Source organism: Cotesia typhae, unplaced genomic scaffold (assembly GCF_013202065.1).
Source record: "Cotesia typhae breed Kobodo isofemale line unplaced genomic scaffold, CoteBio_Ctyphae contig_83, whole genome shotgun sequence".
In the NCBI taxonomy this organism is placed as follows: Eukaryota; Metazoa; Arthropoda; class Insecta; order Hymenoptera; family Braconidae; genus Cotesia; species Cotesia typhae.
In genome coordinates, this window is record NW_027423769.1 from 2,772,189 (window position 1) to 2,791,948 (window position 19,760).

Consider the following 19,760-nt stretch of genomic DNA (forward strand, 5'->3'; position numbering starts at 1 on the left):
TATCCGTTATGTTCTTAGCCGCATGTCGCATGTCGATCGATGTTAGTTCAGTCTGCGTAACCTATGTTTCACTATAGGGAGCAACATAACAACCACTGTTGTAATTATGATTAATCGATTGAATCATAATTCATTTTGCAATTATTTGGTTATCAAACACGCCGGTGATTAGCCCGAATTTTTTTTATTAAGCGACTCTTGGACTTTTTTCATTTCTTTGCTATTATGCAATCACGCAGTCCACTGAAAAAAAAAATATTTTATTGCAAACTTCACTCAAACTTTTTTTTAAGCTAAAGAAATCAACTTGCAAATCAATAAGTTAAAACTCTAAGATGAACAGAAATTTCTCTAGAAAAACTTGGCTCTAATGAAGCACTTTGTTTTCTTCAAACAAGATATAAATGCTCAGTCTAATAAATTTTAGATTAAAATATATTCAAGTAAAATTGGTTCAAGATGTTCCGAATTGTTTTAAAAATGCCGCTAAAATAAAATTTATCGGATTTCTACTATTTTTTTATCATAAATTAAATTTTAGAATATGTGAAAACACAAATTTATTTTTTTTTAAAAATTCTTTTTGCTATTTTGAATAAAAAAATTAATTTTTGAACCAAGAGCATAAATTTCTTAGAAGAAAACAAAATTATTTTTGGATAAAGAATTTTATTTTATCGATTGAACTTAAGGGATTTTTAATTTTAAAACTTCCAGTACTTTTATTATAAATATTTAATTGACAATAAGCTTGAATGATAAAAGAAGACGAATATAAAAAAAAAACATTAAAAACATTGCATTTTGTTTATTAAAAAAAAAAATTTCAAATTAATTGATCAATATATAATTTTTTCTTTTTTCAAGATAATTTATTAATGATTAAATAAATTATTATTTTTAGTTGAATAATTTAAAAATAAATTTAAAGCATAAAGATTTTAATCGAAAGCACCCTCTAAAAATTATTATCTGAAACAATCACATTTGATTATAAATTATAAAAACTTAAAACCTGTAGTTCTACTTGTAATGCACAATCATGCGTTTCCGTCCTATTTTTTTTTTTTTTTTTTTTTTTTTTAAATAATATACTTACAATGGTAAAATATTCCAATCCGCTTGTTTACCACCCTCGCTCTCAGCTGGGGAGGCAATTTTACACACGGTTTAAAATGTCCTATTTTCTCTTTTGGTCTGTAATACACGATTCCCAAAGGCCCGAATATCATAATACATAATCTAATCAGGCATTATATTGTCTACGCCCAGTATATACAAATGAAGTTGACGTTCAGAGAAATATGAATAATTACAAAACAATTAGTATTCTCTTGTATTAAATTTTCTGGGAGTAATTAGAATAATTAGTTAAAAAAAAAATATAAAAACAATTTTTAAATTCAGCGTAATTACAAATTTTTATTTATTTATTTATTCCATTTCTATGCCACGGCAAATAACCGAATGGCAAAAGTATACATAAGTTTATAATAAAGTACAAGTGTATAAATGTTTGAATATAAAAGACAGACAGGATCAAGTTTAAGAAACTGTACTAGCAATTTTGCAGTTACTAAGTAACTGTCGTGACTTGCGAACTATAAATAAATAAAATTTTGCTTTATTAAATAATGACTTTTGTTAAATTGCACTGTACTTTCTTAACTATTGACGTTTTTAAAGATATAAGCTCATCCCGATGTTACACTGGTCAAGAGCTTTCATTTGAGTACCCACTTGCATTTTTGATATATTTTTCATATATTTATATATATATATATATATATATATATATATATAAATATATAAAATCTATGAAAAATTGATGTGGGTACTCAAATGAAAGGTCTCGATGAGTGTAGCTCCAGGATGAGCTTATATCGTTAAAAATATCATTAGTTGACAAGATACAATGTCATTTCTTAATTATTGACATTTTTAAAGATATAAACTCATCCTGATGTTACACTCATCAAGAGCTTTCATTTGAGTACCCACTTGCATTTTTTATATATTTTTCATATATTTATATATATAATATATATAAATATATAAAATATATGAAAAATTGATGTGGGTACTCAAATGAAAGGTCTTGGTGAGTGTAATATCGGGATGAGATTATATCTTGAAAAATATCATTAGTTAACAAGATACAAAATAATTTCTCAATTATTGACATTTTTAGAAATTAGAAATTATTTTAATAATGTAGATATAAAATCTGATGAGAAAGAGATCAATGTCTAATAATTGAGGAAATAAAAATAATACGGATTTAAAAATGTATGTTTTTTTTTTATTTGTTTTATCTAACCGAGAAGAAATAACGTTCGACTTCAATTACTGCTCAGATAATTAATTGAAAAAAATGAAACGTTCGTTATTTAATTAATTATATTTTAGTTTATGAAAGAAAAATCCAGTGTCAACGACAAATATTTTTATATAGTATCACAAAAGTTATTTTTAAACGATAAAATTTATACATGGGTGGTTTTAGTTGACCTTTTTTACGTGACGTACATAACGATATACACATACAGACGTGGATGTAAGTTTGCTGGAGTGTGTTTAAAGATAAAAAAAATTAACACTTTTTGGAATTTCTTCACCTGACACCGGTTTTTGCTATAAATTTACCCGAGATACGTTTCGGATAACTATTTTACCCGATAATTAAAACTACCTCTTACTCTCTATAACAAGCGTAAATACAAGCCAACTTTAACATACATTTTGTTTTATATTTATTTTAGGGATTTATACAAAAAAAATGATTAAAGTATGCATCTAGTAAAAATACAGTTTAAAAAAAAAAAAAAGAGAGAAGGTCAGTTGAACGTAGAATTATTTGTTTAGTTCAATTAAAAAAATATAAAACTTTTGTATGGATGAAATAATATTTTTTTGATTTTCAATAAGTAAGTTAGTTGCTAAATAAATCTTGTTTGAGAAACAAATATTATATTTCAACCGCATCGTCATTCAACAAACTCCGGTGTACCGGCAACTGAACTACTAGTAAATGAGTTTTTCTCTTGGGATTAATTAATAATAATGTTTGAGATAGTTCAATGGACTCAGTACGTGCATTACTACACTGTTGAAAAAACAATTTAATTTAAGAGAAAAATTCTTGAACGAAGAAATAAAGTTAATTTTTATTAAAGTAAATTTAACTTTACTTATAACATAAATTATATTATTTTTAACAAAATTAATTATTTAATAAAGCAAAATTTTATTTTTTCATAGTTAATAAGTTACGGAAGTCACGTAGTGACTGCAAGGTTGTTGAGAAATTATTTTATATCTTGTTAACTAATGATATTTTTTAAGATATAAGCTCATCCCGATGTTACACTTACCAAGACCTTTCATTTGAGTACCCACATCAATTTTTCATATATTTTATATATTTATATATATTATATATATGTATATATGAAAAATATATCAAAAATGCATGTGGGTACTCAAATGAAAGCTCTTGATGAGTTTAACATTAGAATGAGCTTATATCTTTAAAAATGTCAATAATTAAGAAATTACATTGTATCTTGTCAACTAATGATATTTTTAACGATATAAGCTCATCCTGGAGCTACACTCATCGAGACCTTTCATTTGAGTACCCACATCAATTTTTCATATGTTTTATATATTTATATATATTACATATATAAATATATGAAAAATATATCAAAAATGCAAGTGGGTACTCAAATGAAAACTCTTGACCAGTGTAACATCGGGATGAGTTTATATCTTTAAAAACGTCAATTGGTAAGAAAGTACAATGCAATTTAACAAAAGTAATTACTTAATAAAGCAAAATTTTATTTTTTCATAGTTCATAAGTTACGGAAGTCACATTGTGACTGCAAGGTTGTTAATATAGATAATATTTACTCAATTTAAGACAACAAAATCTTTCCAAATTTTTTTGATCAAAAATTTCATGCTGAATCAAATTAATTTATTCATCAGTGTATTAATCAGTGCATTATGCATCATTATTTATAATTAGTTGAATAGAATAATTGACAAGATAGGCTTGAATATTACCGTTTTAATGACTTGCGATTGAATTTAATGATAACTTTCCCCAATTTCCAATTAAACGACAGTCTATTTATTGTAAGTATAATCACAAAAATTGATTTTAACGTCTATTGTGATAATAATGAATTACGCTAGCAATTATCGTTATTATTTCATGAGCGACCGAACCGATGAAATGCAGGTAATCATGAGCCTTATGTATATGACAGATAACGCTTGATTTGATGTTAGTTGCCGTAAATTAAATATCTTTACCACAATATATTATTGATTTATTCAAACTAGCAAACAATTGCCATCATTCAATATAATGAAGTATTATAATTTACAAAACAATGTCGCTAATGACTTAATTTATTTTGGACAAATATTCTGTCAATGTGTTAAAAAAAAAAAATGTTAAGTTTTTAAGCGCGAATTTTTGAATAAATAAAAATTCACTATTTAAAAAAAAATATGCTGATGATGATAATTAATCACTGAGTTACTTTACAGTAAAGAAAAATTAAAAAAAAATTTTTTTTTTTAAATTAATCCATCAAGGTTGCTTTAAAGGCTGAGTCTTTAGCGACCGCAAATATTTACAACACATTTAATTAATAAATTACTAATATTTTTATCCATCAAAGTTATACGTATAAATCTCAAATTGAATTTAACAGTAATTATTTTCAAGAACTCAATTATTTTAAATTGTTCTTCAATACTATGAAGAAAATCCTTGAGTGTCTCCGCGATTTAAAAAATTGTGTAACAACAAAACTTTAATAAATAGAAAATTACATTCCATTAAAACTTAAAATAGATTAAATAGAATTTAAAAAACTTTTATTGATTTTCTTTAAATTGTAGTCTACTGCAGATATTTCATCAATTAAGTACCTAATATTGTTAAGGAAGTTGTTATTTTTCATAGAACTTTTTTTCACGATGCAAGTATTGTAGAAGAGTCGGTTATTCGGAATTAAATGATTTGGGGGAAAATTAGTTTTATAAGTTTTATCAAAAATGAGCATACACAAGAAAAAAAATTAATTTAATTCAATAGAAACATTATTAAACCAAAAAAATTACTTTGAAGAGTTTAATTACTTAAAATCAAGATAAAAAATTTTTTTAATCAAGAAAAATTTCTAAGATCACGAATTTTGTACTTAAAACCAGACGATGAAGTTTTTAAAATAATTTTCTTGAGTAAAAAATTGTTCATTTAAATCAAGTAAATTTTTTTTATACTTACAAATGTTATATTTAAAGAATAAACATATTATCATCATTTATTTATTTTTTAATTTGAAGAAATTAATGATTGAGTGAAGCGTAATTTTCTTCCCGCTTCGCTTTTTTAAATGAAAAATAACATTTATTAAAAAATTTTTTTGTAGGTCTTTTTAACATTAAATAAAAAAATGATACAGTTTTTAATATTTCTAATAACTTCCAAAAATAAAACTAACAAACAAATTTTTTAGAAATTATTTTTCTGCATTCATTTTTGTTTATATTTATATCTATATTCAGTCTGTGAAATAAGCGTAGATAGCAATTATACAAATTACACACTGTCAACGGGCTTCACTTTGAAATGAAAGAAAATAAGTGAGAGAAAGTTATTGGAAAAAAAAAAAAAAAAAAAAAAAAATGTTATCATTATTTTCAAAGAAGTATTTTTACTGAACTACAACTTTTTTTTTTTTTTTTTTTTTTTTTTTTTTCATTTTAGTGAAATAGTAGTCTTTTGTATTTTTCTTTTATAAAGAAAATATGTCTAAAGTAATTCTTCAGATTAAGATAGTGATATTTATAAAAGGCAAGTGAAAAAAGCATCTAGCTGAAGAAAAAGCAGTATATAATAATAACAACACAGAAACTTGCAAAATTAACATTGCAGAATGGTTATAGATTTTATGACACTTTTCTAATAAATGAATTCAAATTTTTTAAGAGGAAAGTTCAATCTTTTACTTCTCTTACAATATATGAAATTGTATAGAGTCATACACAATGTTACATGTTGTACATAGTCATACATTTATTGTTCTTACACAGTCATTCATTTATTGACACACATACGACCATATATTTGTGGATCAATAGTTTTGTTTATTTTATCAAATGTATTTCTACACTATTTTTCATTTTCGGTTAAGTTACATAATCTTTTTTTTTATTGTTACAGAAAATTCTTGTTTAAATAAAAATTGAATAATTTTTGTAAATTTTTTAAAAATTTCAGCACAAGGAAGTCTCACCCAGGTGCTGTTATTCATCTGAGTGATAATCCATTGGATTTGAGTAAAGTGAGTTATTTAAATTATTTCCACCAGGATTCATATCGCTCATATTAATGATTCGTGCTTTAAAAGTACAAATATAGATATATTGATATTTAAAAAGTTCAATTTAGTTAGTTGAAATTTTATTTATAGTTAAACTAGAGAACAAAAGTTAGAAACTATTGCTGTAATTAGTAAACTTTTAGTTTAATTTATGTACGTTTTTTTTTTGTTAATTTAAAACAATAGTAATATTTAGTACGCGAATGTGTAAAATTAGCCTCTACAATTTCAGTGATGGAAAAATTATAATTGATTGTTTTGATCCAGAAATTTTTTGTCTTTAATTAAATTTAATTCTATTAAATTTTTTTAAATTATTATAACAAATCAATCACAATAATAAAAAAATATTTATAAAAATTTCCACTAATAATATTTTTTAATTTTCATATGTGGAATTTTTTATTAAATTTTTTTCATAATTATTTTATTGTTATAAAATTATAAAAAAATTTCTAATGTCTCTCAATTTCAGTGTAATTAAATATCTTGCATTCTAAACGGTAAAAAATTCTGAAACTTGAAAATTTATTAGTGAATTTTGTTCTTAAATAAAAAAAATTAAGAAAATGTATCAAAAAATTTTATCTCGGATTGAAAAACCAGCCCTAAGATTACCATTTGATTCAAGAGAATATTATTTTCAATCAAATTCTTAGTACTTTGTGTCATAATAAAATTTATCACTCAAGTATATTAATTTAATATTCTCAAATAAAATTCTAATTATTGTTTAATATTGTTACGATAATAATGAAGTAAAAATTAGGCGCTAAATTCAAATTAATAAATACTAATCCGTGGTCCAAATATAGATATTTCACATGTATGTGAATTTAATCTCTTGAATCAGCAAATTAAAAATGTCTTTGCACTCAAGAATCAAATGTGGAAGTTATTATTAAATAAGCTCAATAAAGTCAGAATCGAAATTCGGATATTTTATTTAAAGAAACCGTCTAGGTCAACTTTGGGTCGCTATTTTTATTTTCTTCACTCATAAATTTATTTCCAATTAATTATATGTTTTTATTGATAGTATTTGTCTTGATTTCAGATACTCATCGGATATGAATCTGGACAAATTGTTCTTTGGGATTTGAAACTAAAGACTGCGGAATGGAGATGTCAAACCGACGAACCATTACGATCGATCTCTTGGCATCATGAGGGTAAACAATTTATGTGCAGTCATACTGACGGTTCCTTATCTACGTGGTTTTTGAAACAGGCTAGACCTATCAGCGTTAATCACCCTCACGGTATGGATTAAATAAAAATAACAAATCATTATTTTTAGGTCAATTTTAAAAATAAGAAGAAATTGTTCAAATTCTAGATTTATAATTATTATTTAATTTATTTGTCAAAATAATAATGATGAAAAATATTTAAACGTTATGATCCTTTAAGGATCTTCTAAAACAATTTATAAAAGTCATAAAATATTTCAGAAACTTTGAAAGCATTCTTGAAATTAGTAAAACTTTTAGAAGATTAAAAGAAGTTTTAGTATTTAAGAAATACTTTGAAAGGTTTTCTATCATTTAAAAATTTTAATGATTTAGTCAATATTGTATTAATTTAAGGAAAATATTTTCGATTAATATAAAGGAAAAATTACTAATAATCAATACTCTTGATTGATTAGACAATATTAAATTTTTCAGCAAAATTGACCAAAGATGGTGAGCCAGAGCCTTGTAAGCCAATTCAAAAAGTTGAATGGAAACTTCATCGTTCTGGGTGATTTATTATTTATTAAATAAATAATTGAAATAATTTATTCAAGCATGGCTTTATTAATTTTACTTTTAATATTTTTAGTGAATCATATATTATATTTTCTGGTGGATTAGCTTGTGAAGTAACTGGAAGAACACCAAGCATAACTGTTATTCAAGGAAAAACTACAACAGTTTTAGAAATGGAGCACAATGTTGTCGATTTTATAACCCTATGTGACAGTCCGTACACAAGTGGTAATTGAAAAATAATATTTTCATGTTTTAGTTATAACGGTTGCAAATAAAAAAAAAAAAAAATGTGAGTTATATCAGTATGGATAAAGACATATCTCGTAGGCATGTCTGTCTAACGTCACTTAATTCATGTTGACGGGTTTTCGATAAAATGTTGAAAACTTTCTTTTTTAATTATTACATCTATTTTTCTCTTTATAATAATCTATACTGTTTGATTAAGGGGGTATTCTGGTCTAGAAGCATAAATTTTAGATAATTTTTTGAATTACACTTCATAATAATTAGTATACTGATAAATTTTTTTTTAACTAGATTTTCAGGATCCTTATGCAGTGGTTGTTCTACTACTAAATGATTTAGTAGTAATTGATTTATTAACACCGGGATTTCCTTGTTTTGAGAATCCATATCCAATGGATTTACATGAATCACCGGTAACTTGTTGTGCATATTTTGCTGATTGTCCGGGTGATTTGGTCCCGGCATTTTATTCTGTTGGCTCAAAGTCACAGAAAAAAACGGGATTTAGTGAAAAAGAATGGCCAATTTCTGGTGGAGAATGGAGTCCTAATTCAAGCAGTTATAATGAAATAATCGTTACTGGGTAAGTAATGTATTGTAATTCTCAAATGCTAAAATTTTAATTGACAATTAACAATTATGATGATTGATTGAGCTTTTTTTTTATTTTATTCAACAATAATTTTGCTTTCAGACATGCAGATGGCAGTATAAAATTTTGGGATGGATCTGCAGGTTCATTACAAGTGTTATATAAATTAAAAACGGCCAAGTTATTTGAGAAATGTAAAACTAAAAGCTTAGATAATGATGAGGATCCATTGGCCATACAATTAATGTTTTTATGCCCCGAAAGCCGTAAACTAGCAGTTGTTGGCGCTGGACGCCACGTTATTTTATTCAAGTTTAAAAAAGTTGAAAGTATGTCAGAAGTTGTGGTAAGTATAAATAATTGCTTTAAAATTAAAAAATAATTATAAATTATTTATAATTTAAAATTCGGATTTTAGACACTAGAAATTTCGCTGACTGGTGACGGTAAAGATACTGAAGGATCACCAGATCCCGATTTAGATCCCTGTCAAATTCCTGGTGTCGAAGAATCACGAGCTGCTGAAGCTGCAAATTCATTAAAGGTCAAGGGAGGTTTGCAGAAACGTGCTGCTGGATTTCAAGCAACTTTAATCTGTTTAACGTCTAATAGTGGCGGTGAACAGACAGAAAACATCACATCACTGAGCCTGAATTCATCTTATGGCCTGTAAGTTTGTCTATTTATTTATTTATTTATTTATTTTAAACAATACACTGAGCACTACAGCAAAGACATTAAACGGGTTCCATTAGAAAAAAAAAAAAAAATAACAGTTACATTATATTTAATAATAATATTTCTCGTTACTAATACCAAAAGGGTGTATAAAAAAATTTTTTTAATGGAACATCTATATATTTATACATAAATAAAATAAGGGATATTGGTAGGCTTGAGTTGATGACACGAGTTTAAAGTTATGACGTATTCCCATCGGGATCAATTACGTTATTCATACAGCCCCTAGGTAAAACGAAATAGCATATCGAAGAATAAAATTTAGCAATTTACTAAATAACGATCTGTAGTATGTAGTAAACCAAAAAGAGATAAAATGTCACAATTTATTGAGAAGTTTATAATAAAATTGAAGTCTACAAACGTTCTGCCAAAGGTTTCATTGAGATCAAGGATGATTTTGAAACGAAATTCTTTGTGAGATGTCCGAACCAATTTTTCGCCATTTGTCTTTGATCACTTTTTTAGTCGTATAGACCTGTCTATGAAATCAACTCTAATTTTCGTTAAGCTAAGCTTTAATATTCTCTTTTTTATGAGAATTTTTCGTCAGAGCTAAAAACTTTGATGATATGCTTTTCACTTTCCCTGTTAGGACCTTGGCGGAATTCGCAATAAAAATAATGTGTAGCAGCTTTAACTGTAATAATGAAACTTTCAATTGCGTTTTCTAGTGTTGTCTTTCAGTTTTTTTATGGCTGGTATAAAAGCGTAGTACCTCATTATTATTTTGAATTTTAATCTGAATATTTTGCATACTTGAAAAAAATTTTATTTTATTTAAAAAAAAATTTTTTTTGATTTTTAATAAAATTTTATTTTATTAATTTACAGATTAGCATACGGCAATGAAACCGGTCTAGCTATTGTGGATATCGTACAAAAAGTAAAACTACTAGTGTTAAGTACCGCAGATATTGGTAATACAAGTGATCCATGTCAACGGGCACTACGCAGTCCCAAACGTCAAGACGACTCGAAAAAGGAGAATGATGACAAAGCACGCAGCCCCAGTATTGATCAGGTAAGTTTGTCTTAATTTAATTTTATTTTTAAAAAATCAATTCAAAATTTCGTTTTCTGTTAAAAATATTTTAAATATCAAAATTTTGAAAAAATTGTCTTTTTATTTATTGTTTTTTTTTTTTTTTTTTTTTTTGTAAAGTTTTCAAGTAAAAGTTGAATTTTTATCAATTTTTCCTGCTTGTCCTGTAACTGTATTTAAATTATAATTCCAAAAAATATTTTGTAAAAAATCCAACCCTTCCAATAGTTTAAAAATAAAAACAAAAAAAGATTATTTTTTCAGTAGATCAATTGAAAAATTAATTTAATAGGTTAAAAAGAGTTTAATAAATAAATAAAATCAACCAAAAAAAAAAAAATATAATTAATAATACTTATGATTAAAACAGCGAGTACTATCTTGCAATTTTTTCTTTGGAGTTGCGGTATTCTAACATCAATTATAATTATAAAATATATTTTTAATTTATCATTATTATTCACTAGAGTAGAAATTATTTTACTTTTTAAATTAAATTTATTTGTAGTGGCGTTTGTTGTTTTGTTTTGGTTTGTTTTTACTTCTACTTAGAAGTCAATCAAAATAAGCTTTAAAAAAAGTATTAGACAAAAAAAAAAAATTTAGAACTGATTGACTGTTCCAAAGAAAAAAAAGCGTTGTTTAAAATAAAATAAAAAAAAAAAAAAAAATAAGACAAAGAAAAAAAAACAGATTCACCGAGAATCGGCAACAGACTACGAATCATTAGTAGGAGTAGGAGAAAAGGCTTCTTCTTGTACTTCCTTCCCTTTGCACCATCCTCAACAGCTGATGCACCTACCCCAACAACAACAACAGCAACAACAGCATCAACTTACCGACGATTGTCACGGTGTGAATAGCGAAACACGTGAAACAGACCCTATTGTGAAAGATGGTACATCATCAGTCTCAACAACACCAATCGCATTGCGAAAGTCTGGAATTTCTGGCAATGAAGATGAGACACGTGATAAGAAAACATGGAAGTCATTTAGTTTAAAACGACAGCTTAGCAGAGTTGATATTAAAATCAAGAATACTTTTACGACGTCCACAGCTTCAACAGCTTCAACGACCGCAGCTACTAATGGGGTACTTGTGATAAAAAGAACATTAGTGGACTTAGTTTAAATATTTTTTTTTTTGCAAAGCTTATAAAATTTCTGATAATATATCAGATTGATTTTCAATTATGTTCCAAGAATCAAAATTCACGTCAACTAAATACGCGTTAAATTGTCTGAGGATAATTCAAATTTATATCGACTCAAATGGCCGATTATGATTAATTCAACTGAACTTGATTATCACCAGCTTCAATATATTTAGATATAGTACATATAGCCTTTGTGTTGGTGACAATCGAATCTTGCAGTCACATGTGTAGAATTTAGGACCTCAATATAGCATGTTGAGGTATTACTAGTCATTTCAATAGCATTTAAGTAAATCAGATTGAGTTATACTGGCCATTTCAATGGATAACAAGGTTTTAAATATTAATCGCACTGGAAAAATTACTTGATCCGGAATTTCAATCTTGTTTCAAGATATTTAGCTTTTTTTTTTTTTTTTTAATTTAAGAAAAACTCTTGAATTGATAAATTGAAGCTCTTAAATCAAGAAGATTAAATTTTTTATTAAAACATTTTATTCTTGAAGAAATTTTCTGTTTAAAAAAATATACATGCATGATTTATCCAAGAATTTTTATTTGTTAGATAAAGACACGCAGTTACATTTTAGAATAAATATTTTACATTAAACATTTTTTTTTTTTTTTTTTTTTTTTTTTTAGTACTTTAAATGAAAAAACTAGTTTATGAAAGAAGAATATTGTTTTTTTGAAGAAAATGAAATTATTGTTAATTAGCAACCTTGCAGTCACTATGAATGAATAAAATTTTGTTTTATTAAACAATTACTTTTGTTAAATTGCACTGTACTTTTTTAACTATTGACATTTTTAAAGATATAAGCTCATCCCGATGTTATTCTCATCAAGAGCTTTCATTTGAGTACCTACATGCATTTTTGATATATTTTTCATATATACATATATGTAATATATATAAATATATAAAATATATGAAAAATTGATGTGAGTACTCAAATGAAAGGTCTCGATGAGTGTAACATCGAGATGAACTTAAATCTTCAAAAATATCAATAACTCACCAGATAGCAATGTTATTTCTTAATTATTGACAAATAAAAAAATCAATCTGATATAAAAAAATATAATTATTTATTTTTGATATTAAATTTGTGAAAGAATATTTTGAACTAGTCCACTGAAAGAAATTCCGTTATCACTAAATAAAAAATCATTAAAATAGGATTTTTATTAAAAAATAAATTATAACCCATAGAAACAAGCATCACAATCAACATTTTATCGCAATACCACTGAAGTATCATCACCAGAATTAAATGATGAAACAACAACCGGGTCAACAACAGTATCGTTATCATCATCATCATCATCTAGTCGAAGTCCTGGATCAACGCGTTCTCCACGCAGTGAGCAACGTGGCTTAACAACAGTTGCCAGTGAATTATCAACAATAACAAGCCCTAGTGATGTGTCAGATGACAATGAAGACAGTGACAATAACAAAAAATTAACAAATCCATTTGCTAATAATCCAATACGACCTATTGATCTACCTCTGTTAGAAAATAATGATAAATTAATGGAATTACATAAAAAGCGTTTAAAAGGGCGACATATAAAGACACGTTTATTATCAGTACCTAATATTAAAAATCAAAAATTAAATAGTAATAATATTAATAATAATAATTTTTGCAATGAAGTATCATTTAATAAAAATGATGATAATTTTTCAACGTCGACAACTGGTATGACATCTACCAACGAATCATTTGCCGGAAATTTAATGAGAAGATTCAGTAAGTGTTTAACAATAGATAGATTTATTAATTATTTAAACAGTAATAATAAAAAACTTTTTTTTTTTTATTATTATTAGTTGATAATTAATGAGTAATTAATGTTGTGTAAAATATATATGAATGATTAACACGTTATGAAACACCAATATAATTTTTTTTAACAATTAATAAATTAAAATAATTTTTTTTTTTAAATTAGCATGCATAAAAAAAGTATGAAAAAATTATTTTAACTGGAACGAAATTCAAATAAGGCAGTGGAAAAAAATATGCAGAAAAAATAATTAATTTTAATAGAAATAAACATAATGTAGAGTCTCTTTTTAATAGTCAGTCAATCAGTTCAATAATCAATAAATGAATTTAAAAAAAAAAAAAATTAAGATTTTTATTTTCTTAATAAAATTAATTAAAAAAAAAAAAAAAAAAGATAATTACGAATTTAAAAGAATACAGTTTTCTTTTGTAATTATAATTAATGTAAAAAAATCAAACTTATATATATATATATATATATATATATATATATATATGTAATGCTATGGTTGTTTAGCGAATTGCATTTTAGGTGTACATAGATTTATTATTAGATGTAAACATTATTCCGAGGAAAAATTTTTTACATCTTCGTACATTTAACTCATCATTATTCAGAAGTATAACAGATCAAAATGGATGTAAAATTTTGATCTTAATAATTTTTTCTCCAAATATTTTCATTATTTAAAAAATTGTGAATTAGATAAGTTTACACAGAAAAAAAAATTTACTTGAACTAAGTAAATAATTTTGAAAAATTTCATTTTCTTGATTTGAATAGAAAAATTTGTCAACTCAGAAATTTTTCTTAGTTTAAGTGAATTTTTCTTAACCACACGGAAAGAACAAGATGACACTGGATATCATCCCAGATTATACTCAGTGATATTTGTGGTGAAAAAAAAATTTTCAGATATTAGCTAGTATAATCCAGATTATACTGGGTGATATCTGGATTATACTCATTATAATCCAGATTATACTTATTATTATAATCTAGATTATACTAGCTACTATCTGGATTATACTCATTATAATCAACTTTTTAATAAAGGATTCAAGAATTTTTTTTTTTATTCAAGTTAATTTTTTTTAAGTCTATTTACTTAAACGTAGGAAATTTTTCCCTGGAATATGGTAAAGCTTGTACATACTAGTTTCATATTACATAAGTATTTCATGATAAAAATTTAGGTTAGTCTTTAGCTTTGGTACCATTGAAAAAGTTTAGAAATGTATTAATAAGATTATATTAAATTAGAGAGTAATTTCAAATGTTGTACTTGTATATAAAAAGTTAATTATAATAAATAAAATTAAGGTACAAGATTTTTTATCCATAATTATTTTTTAAGTAAAATACTACGTATGTAATGGTATTATTATTGAATTTTAAATTAAATTTTTTTTCAGAATTTTTAAAGCATCAAATTATGTATTGATTATTTTTATACATCAAATTTATGTTTTTTCTTTTTTTCTAAAGTTACTAAAAAAATAAAATGGATACTTGGATAAAAAATCTTTTTGTAATGAAGAATATCTTCAAATAAAAAGTCGCAAACCGTAACGGTACAAAAAAAAACGAATAATATAAAAAGAGGTAAAATTATTAAAACTATTTTTTTTCTTCTTCTTTCTCTTCTTTTACAGATTATACAAATAATGGTGCAATTTTCTAAAAGGATATCGTTTTGTTTACAAAGTTGGTACGAAATTTTAAAGGTACATTCATTAGCAAATGCCAGTAGTTTTTGTTGTTGGTCAATAAAAGTAAAAATAAAAATAACATCCCGTAGGGGGAAGAAATAGGACATTCCAATCTGTAGATTGAATTGCTTAAGTAAGCTTCGTCTTGCAACGAAGACGGCAAACATACGAATTGAGACGTCCTACTTCCGTGATGTGCATACTATTTTTTACCACATCTGATTTAAAAGTTCAATTTCGTTTGTTTTATCATAAAATTGTTACTTTTCACACAGATGTAGCAAAAAAATTGTTGCTAGCTAAGCTTTTTCCCTGAAGTTTAAATAAAAACCATTAATTCATTTTTTAATTATTTAAAATTAAATAATTTAATAAAATAAAACGGAAGAAATTTATTCTTATGTACCGTATGTGTTTGCGCTTAGATAATAATTATAATTTTATAAGAAAAAATTAAATATAATTGAAATAATTATTTTTTTCAATTTAAAGAATTAAACGATTTTTGGTCAGATTATTTATTACAAAAAATGAGAATAAAATACCAAAAAAAAATTAGAAAAGTTAAAAGTGTTGACAAGCAATCTATGTTGTTGCTTAAGAAGTAAAGTGAAGAATATATTTTTAATAGTGATATTTTAGGTGTGTGGAATGGAAACATTAATAGTCGATGAAGACAAAATAAAAACAGTGCAACATTTGTTTAAAAAATAATAAATAATTAAAAACTAACATTTTTTGTCCTATGTTATAGCATAAGGCATACGAAAGAATGCTTTTAATTAATTGCATGATCACAATGTATTGATAGACGAATGCGTAGAAATATAAATTATCCCCGTATATAAATTTAACAACATTGACTATATAAATACAAATTTTATTTGTTTTTATCCTTGTTATGAAGATAATTGAAATTTGTTTAAACACAAAATTTACATTTTAGGCTTTAAAGATTTATATAGACTCCCTACTTGCTATAGTTTTTTTTTTTTTTTTTTTTTTTTTTTTTTTTTTTTTAATTGAAGCTTGATGTAAATACGTTAATCATGAATTTGATTATTAACACTAAATAATTAACGACGTAACGTTTAAATGATAATTTAAATACGAGATTTCTCAATATTTTTACGCTTTACAATTTATTTGTGAATAAATATCGGTACCCAAAATATATTTTAAAATATTTATTAAATAATTAAATTTTTAAATTTAAAAATTGAATTTATAAAATTATTACAATTTTTTTTAATAAATTTGGAGTTTAAAAATTTTATTTCTAAAAAAATGTGACTTTTTTTTTATTTTTAAATTGCAAAAATAAGAATTTATATATTAAATAAAAAATGTCCAATATTGCAAAATATCTTCTTTTAAAATGTGGGTATCGATATAAAAAATATGTAAAAAAAATATTGAATGCCGTTGATAAAAAAGATAGCAGAATATTTAAAAAAAAAAAAAAAAGAATAATTAATACTGCTGTTAACTCCTCAAATAATTATTTTTATATTTCTTCTCCAATTAGTTGCAAAAAATATCTAAAAGTTTCCACCAATTACGCTAACCATAACGCTTGAATGGAGCTTACCCAATTGCAATATTTGGTTTGTGTTATTTTGTTTTAATTTCGTATTCGTTATTTAATTTGGTCGATTGCTTCTGGAAAAAATTATTTAAAATCGTATAAAATTTTAAATATTATTTATAATTTATTTAAGTATTCCAATATTCTTTTACTACTTGCCTTTGACCTAAAAATTTTAAATCATTGATCATTAATATATAAAACAATCATCTTTATTCAGAAAATCGATGAGTTATTTCTTAAGACATTATTGTTTAGAAAATAATTTTAATAATGAATATTCTGCAGTCTCTTTTATTGTAAAATAAAAAGTAACAGTTGTTTGTTGTTTTCTTTTTTCTCATCCAAGGTTTTTTTTATCAAAGGGAAATTTAAATGACTTGAAAAAAAAATTTTAATTAAAATACATAATTATTTTTAAGAAATGACATTACATTTTGTTACCTAATTATATTTTCAAAGATATAAGCTCATCCTGGAGCTACACTCATCGAGACCTTTCATTTGAGTACCCACATCAATTTTTCATATATTTTATATATTTATATATATTACATATATAAATATATGAAAAATATATCAAAAATGCATGTGGGTACTCAAACGAAAACTCTTGATGAGTGTAACTCCAGGATGAGCTTATATCTTCAAAAACATTAATATTTAAGAAAGTACACTGCAATTTAACAAAAGTCATTATTTAATAAACCAAAATTTTAATTTTTTTTAATTCACAAATCACGGCTGTCACTTAGTGACTGCAAGGTTGCTAGTTATAATTATTATATTCTTCAAGTAAAAATAAAAAAAAACAGTGAATAAAAATTTTGAAAAAAAATAGTGTAATATAATAAAAAAAGTGATTTAGATTTTTAAAATAAATATTTAAGATATAATTTAAAGAACCAGAAGTAACGATTAAAGATAATTTTTTTTTTTTTATTTTATCAACTAAATTTTTTTATAATCAAACCAAGGAGAAAACAACAGTAACAATTGTCTAATACCATGAAAAATTAATAATAGTAAAAGAAAGTTACGGAGTTACTTGTAATTTTGACGATTTTTCAGGTACAAATTAATTTTGCAGTCTACCCTGACAGCAAGTTTGATTCAGGTAACAATGATTGCCAAAAAATACTTCAAAAACATTATATATACATAATTAAAAAAATTAATTTTTTGATAATTGATATTGTCTGAAATATTTTTTCTATTTATATATTTTTTAAATATATTTTTTTAATATTATTACCAAGAGAAAAAAATAAACTGATTAAAGAGATCTTCTATGTGGAGAAATGAAAAATCTTTTCACTTGAAAATGTTTTCATTTGCTCTTACTCAAGCTATAATAGTTTTGTTTCAAGGACATTTTCCAATCGATACTTCTCAGTTAAGAACAAAAGATTTAGCAGACAATACAATAGACAAATATTGTTGAAAAAAGTACTGCTCAGATATAAAAGCCAACTCTATAATTTTCTCCGCGGTCTCAAAGAATTCAAAGACTCTCAACTCACAAAATAATTTTTCTGTGAAACTTTTGTTTTCAGTTTGATTTTTGAAAACTTTCATCAGAATTGAATATTGTGATTTCAAGTAGCTATTCTGAATCAAGATATTTCATAATGTACACTTTTCTTAACCGGAATCGATTTTTTTTTTTCTAACTCTGAAGCTAATCAAAGAGTTTTTTTATTCGGTGGAAAAAACTACTAGGGTGTTAATTTTTATTCAATGTCTACTCATGCAAATATTATTGATTGAATAATTTTTTTGCTTTCAATAAAAAAAATTTTTTATGATAAAGTATTATTGATCAAAACAAAAAACGTGTTTATTGAATTAAATATAGACTTCTTAAACTGAGAAAAAAAAAATTTTTTTTTTAAATGAGCATTGTAGTAGTTTAGGATCAACTTACATCTTTAAGAATATCAATAATTAAGAAATTATCTTGTATCTTAAGAACTATTGACATTTTTAGAGATACAAGCTCACTCCGATATTACACTCATCGAGACCTTTCATTTGAGTACCCACATTAATTTTTCATATATTTTATATATTTATATATATGTATATATGAAAAATATATCAAAAATGCATGTGGGTACTCAAATGAAAGCTCTTGATGAGTGTAATATCAGGATGTGCTTATATCTTAAAAAATGTGAATAATAAAGCAATAATACTTATTAAAACACTTTTTTTTTTTAACTAAATTTTTTCTCTCAGTGCAATTGTTACTTACTAATAATTAAAACATACAAAAAAAAAAAAAAACTGAAGATACATACTTGATTGTAAAATGAACCATCTTACCTTAACTCAATTAATAAATTAATAAATTTAAAGATTTCTTTAACAGCCACCACTGAAATAATTATCATTAATATTTCTCTTGGTAATAAAAAAATTTTTACCATCAATTTAATAATATATATTTTCGTCGCTTATAAATGAAATAAAAATAATGAAAAAGCTTTCGATTGCACGTAATAGCTTAATAACAATAATAATGTTTTAATCACAGTTATTTTACAATAATTAATAATTCAAGAAAAGAATCTTATGCTTAAAAATCTGTAAAGTTTGTTATTTTATGGTTGAAAAATTAATTTTCAACGATATAATTCGTTGGTCAAACGTCAGTATATATTGTAATTATAAAAACTAATAATTTATATATTTTCAAAAATAA

General features: G+C 24.5%; 1 protein-coding gene across 1 annotated transcript in view; it reads left to right on the top strand.

Moving 5' to 3' along the window:
- Positions 1–19,760, top strand: part of Tomosyn (syntaxin-binding protein tomosyn) — a 43,479-nt gene that overhangs the window by 10,718 nt on the left and 13,001 nt on the right. The window contains 10 exon segments of the mRNA XM_074251840.1: positions 6,308–6,371; positions 7,468–7,672; positions 8,081–8,156; positions 8,238–8,392; positions 8,708–8,999; positions 9,111–9,354; positions 9,427–9,677; positions 10,584–10,773; positions 11,488–11,889; positions 13,170–13,713. Coding sequence (XP_074107941.1) covers positions 6,308–6,371; positions 7,468–7,672; positions 8,081–8,156; positions 8,238–8,392; positions 8,708–8,999; positions 9,111–9,354; positions 9,427–9,677; positions 10,584–10,773; positions 11,488–11,889; positions 13,170–13,713 — 2,423 coding nt within the window.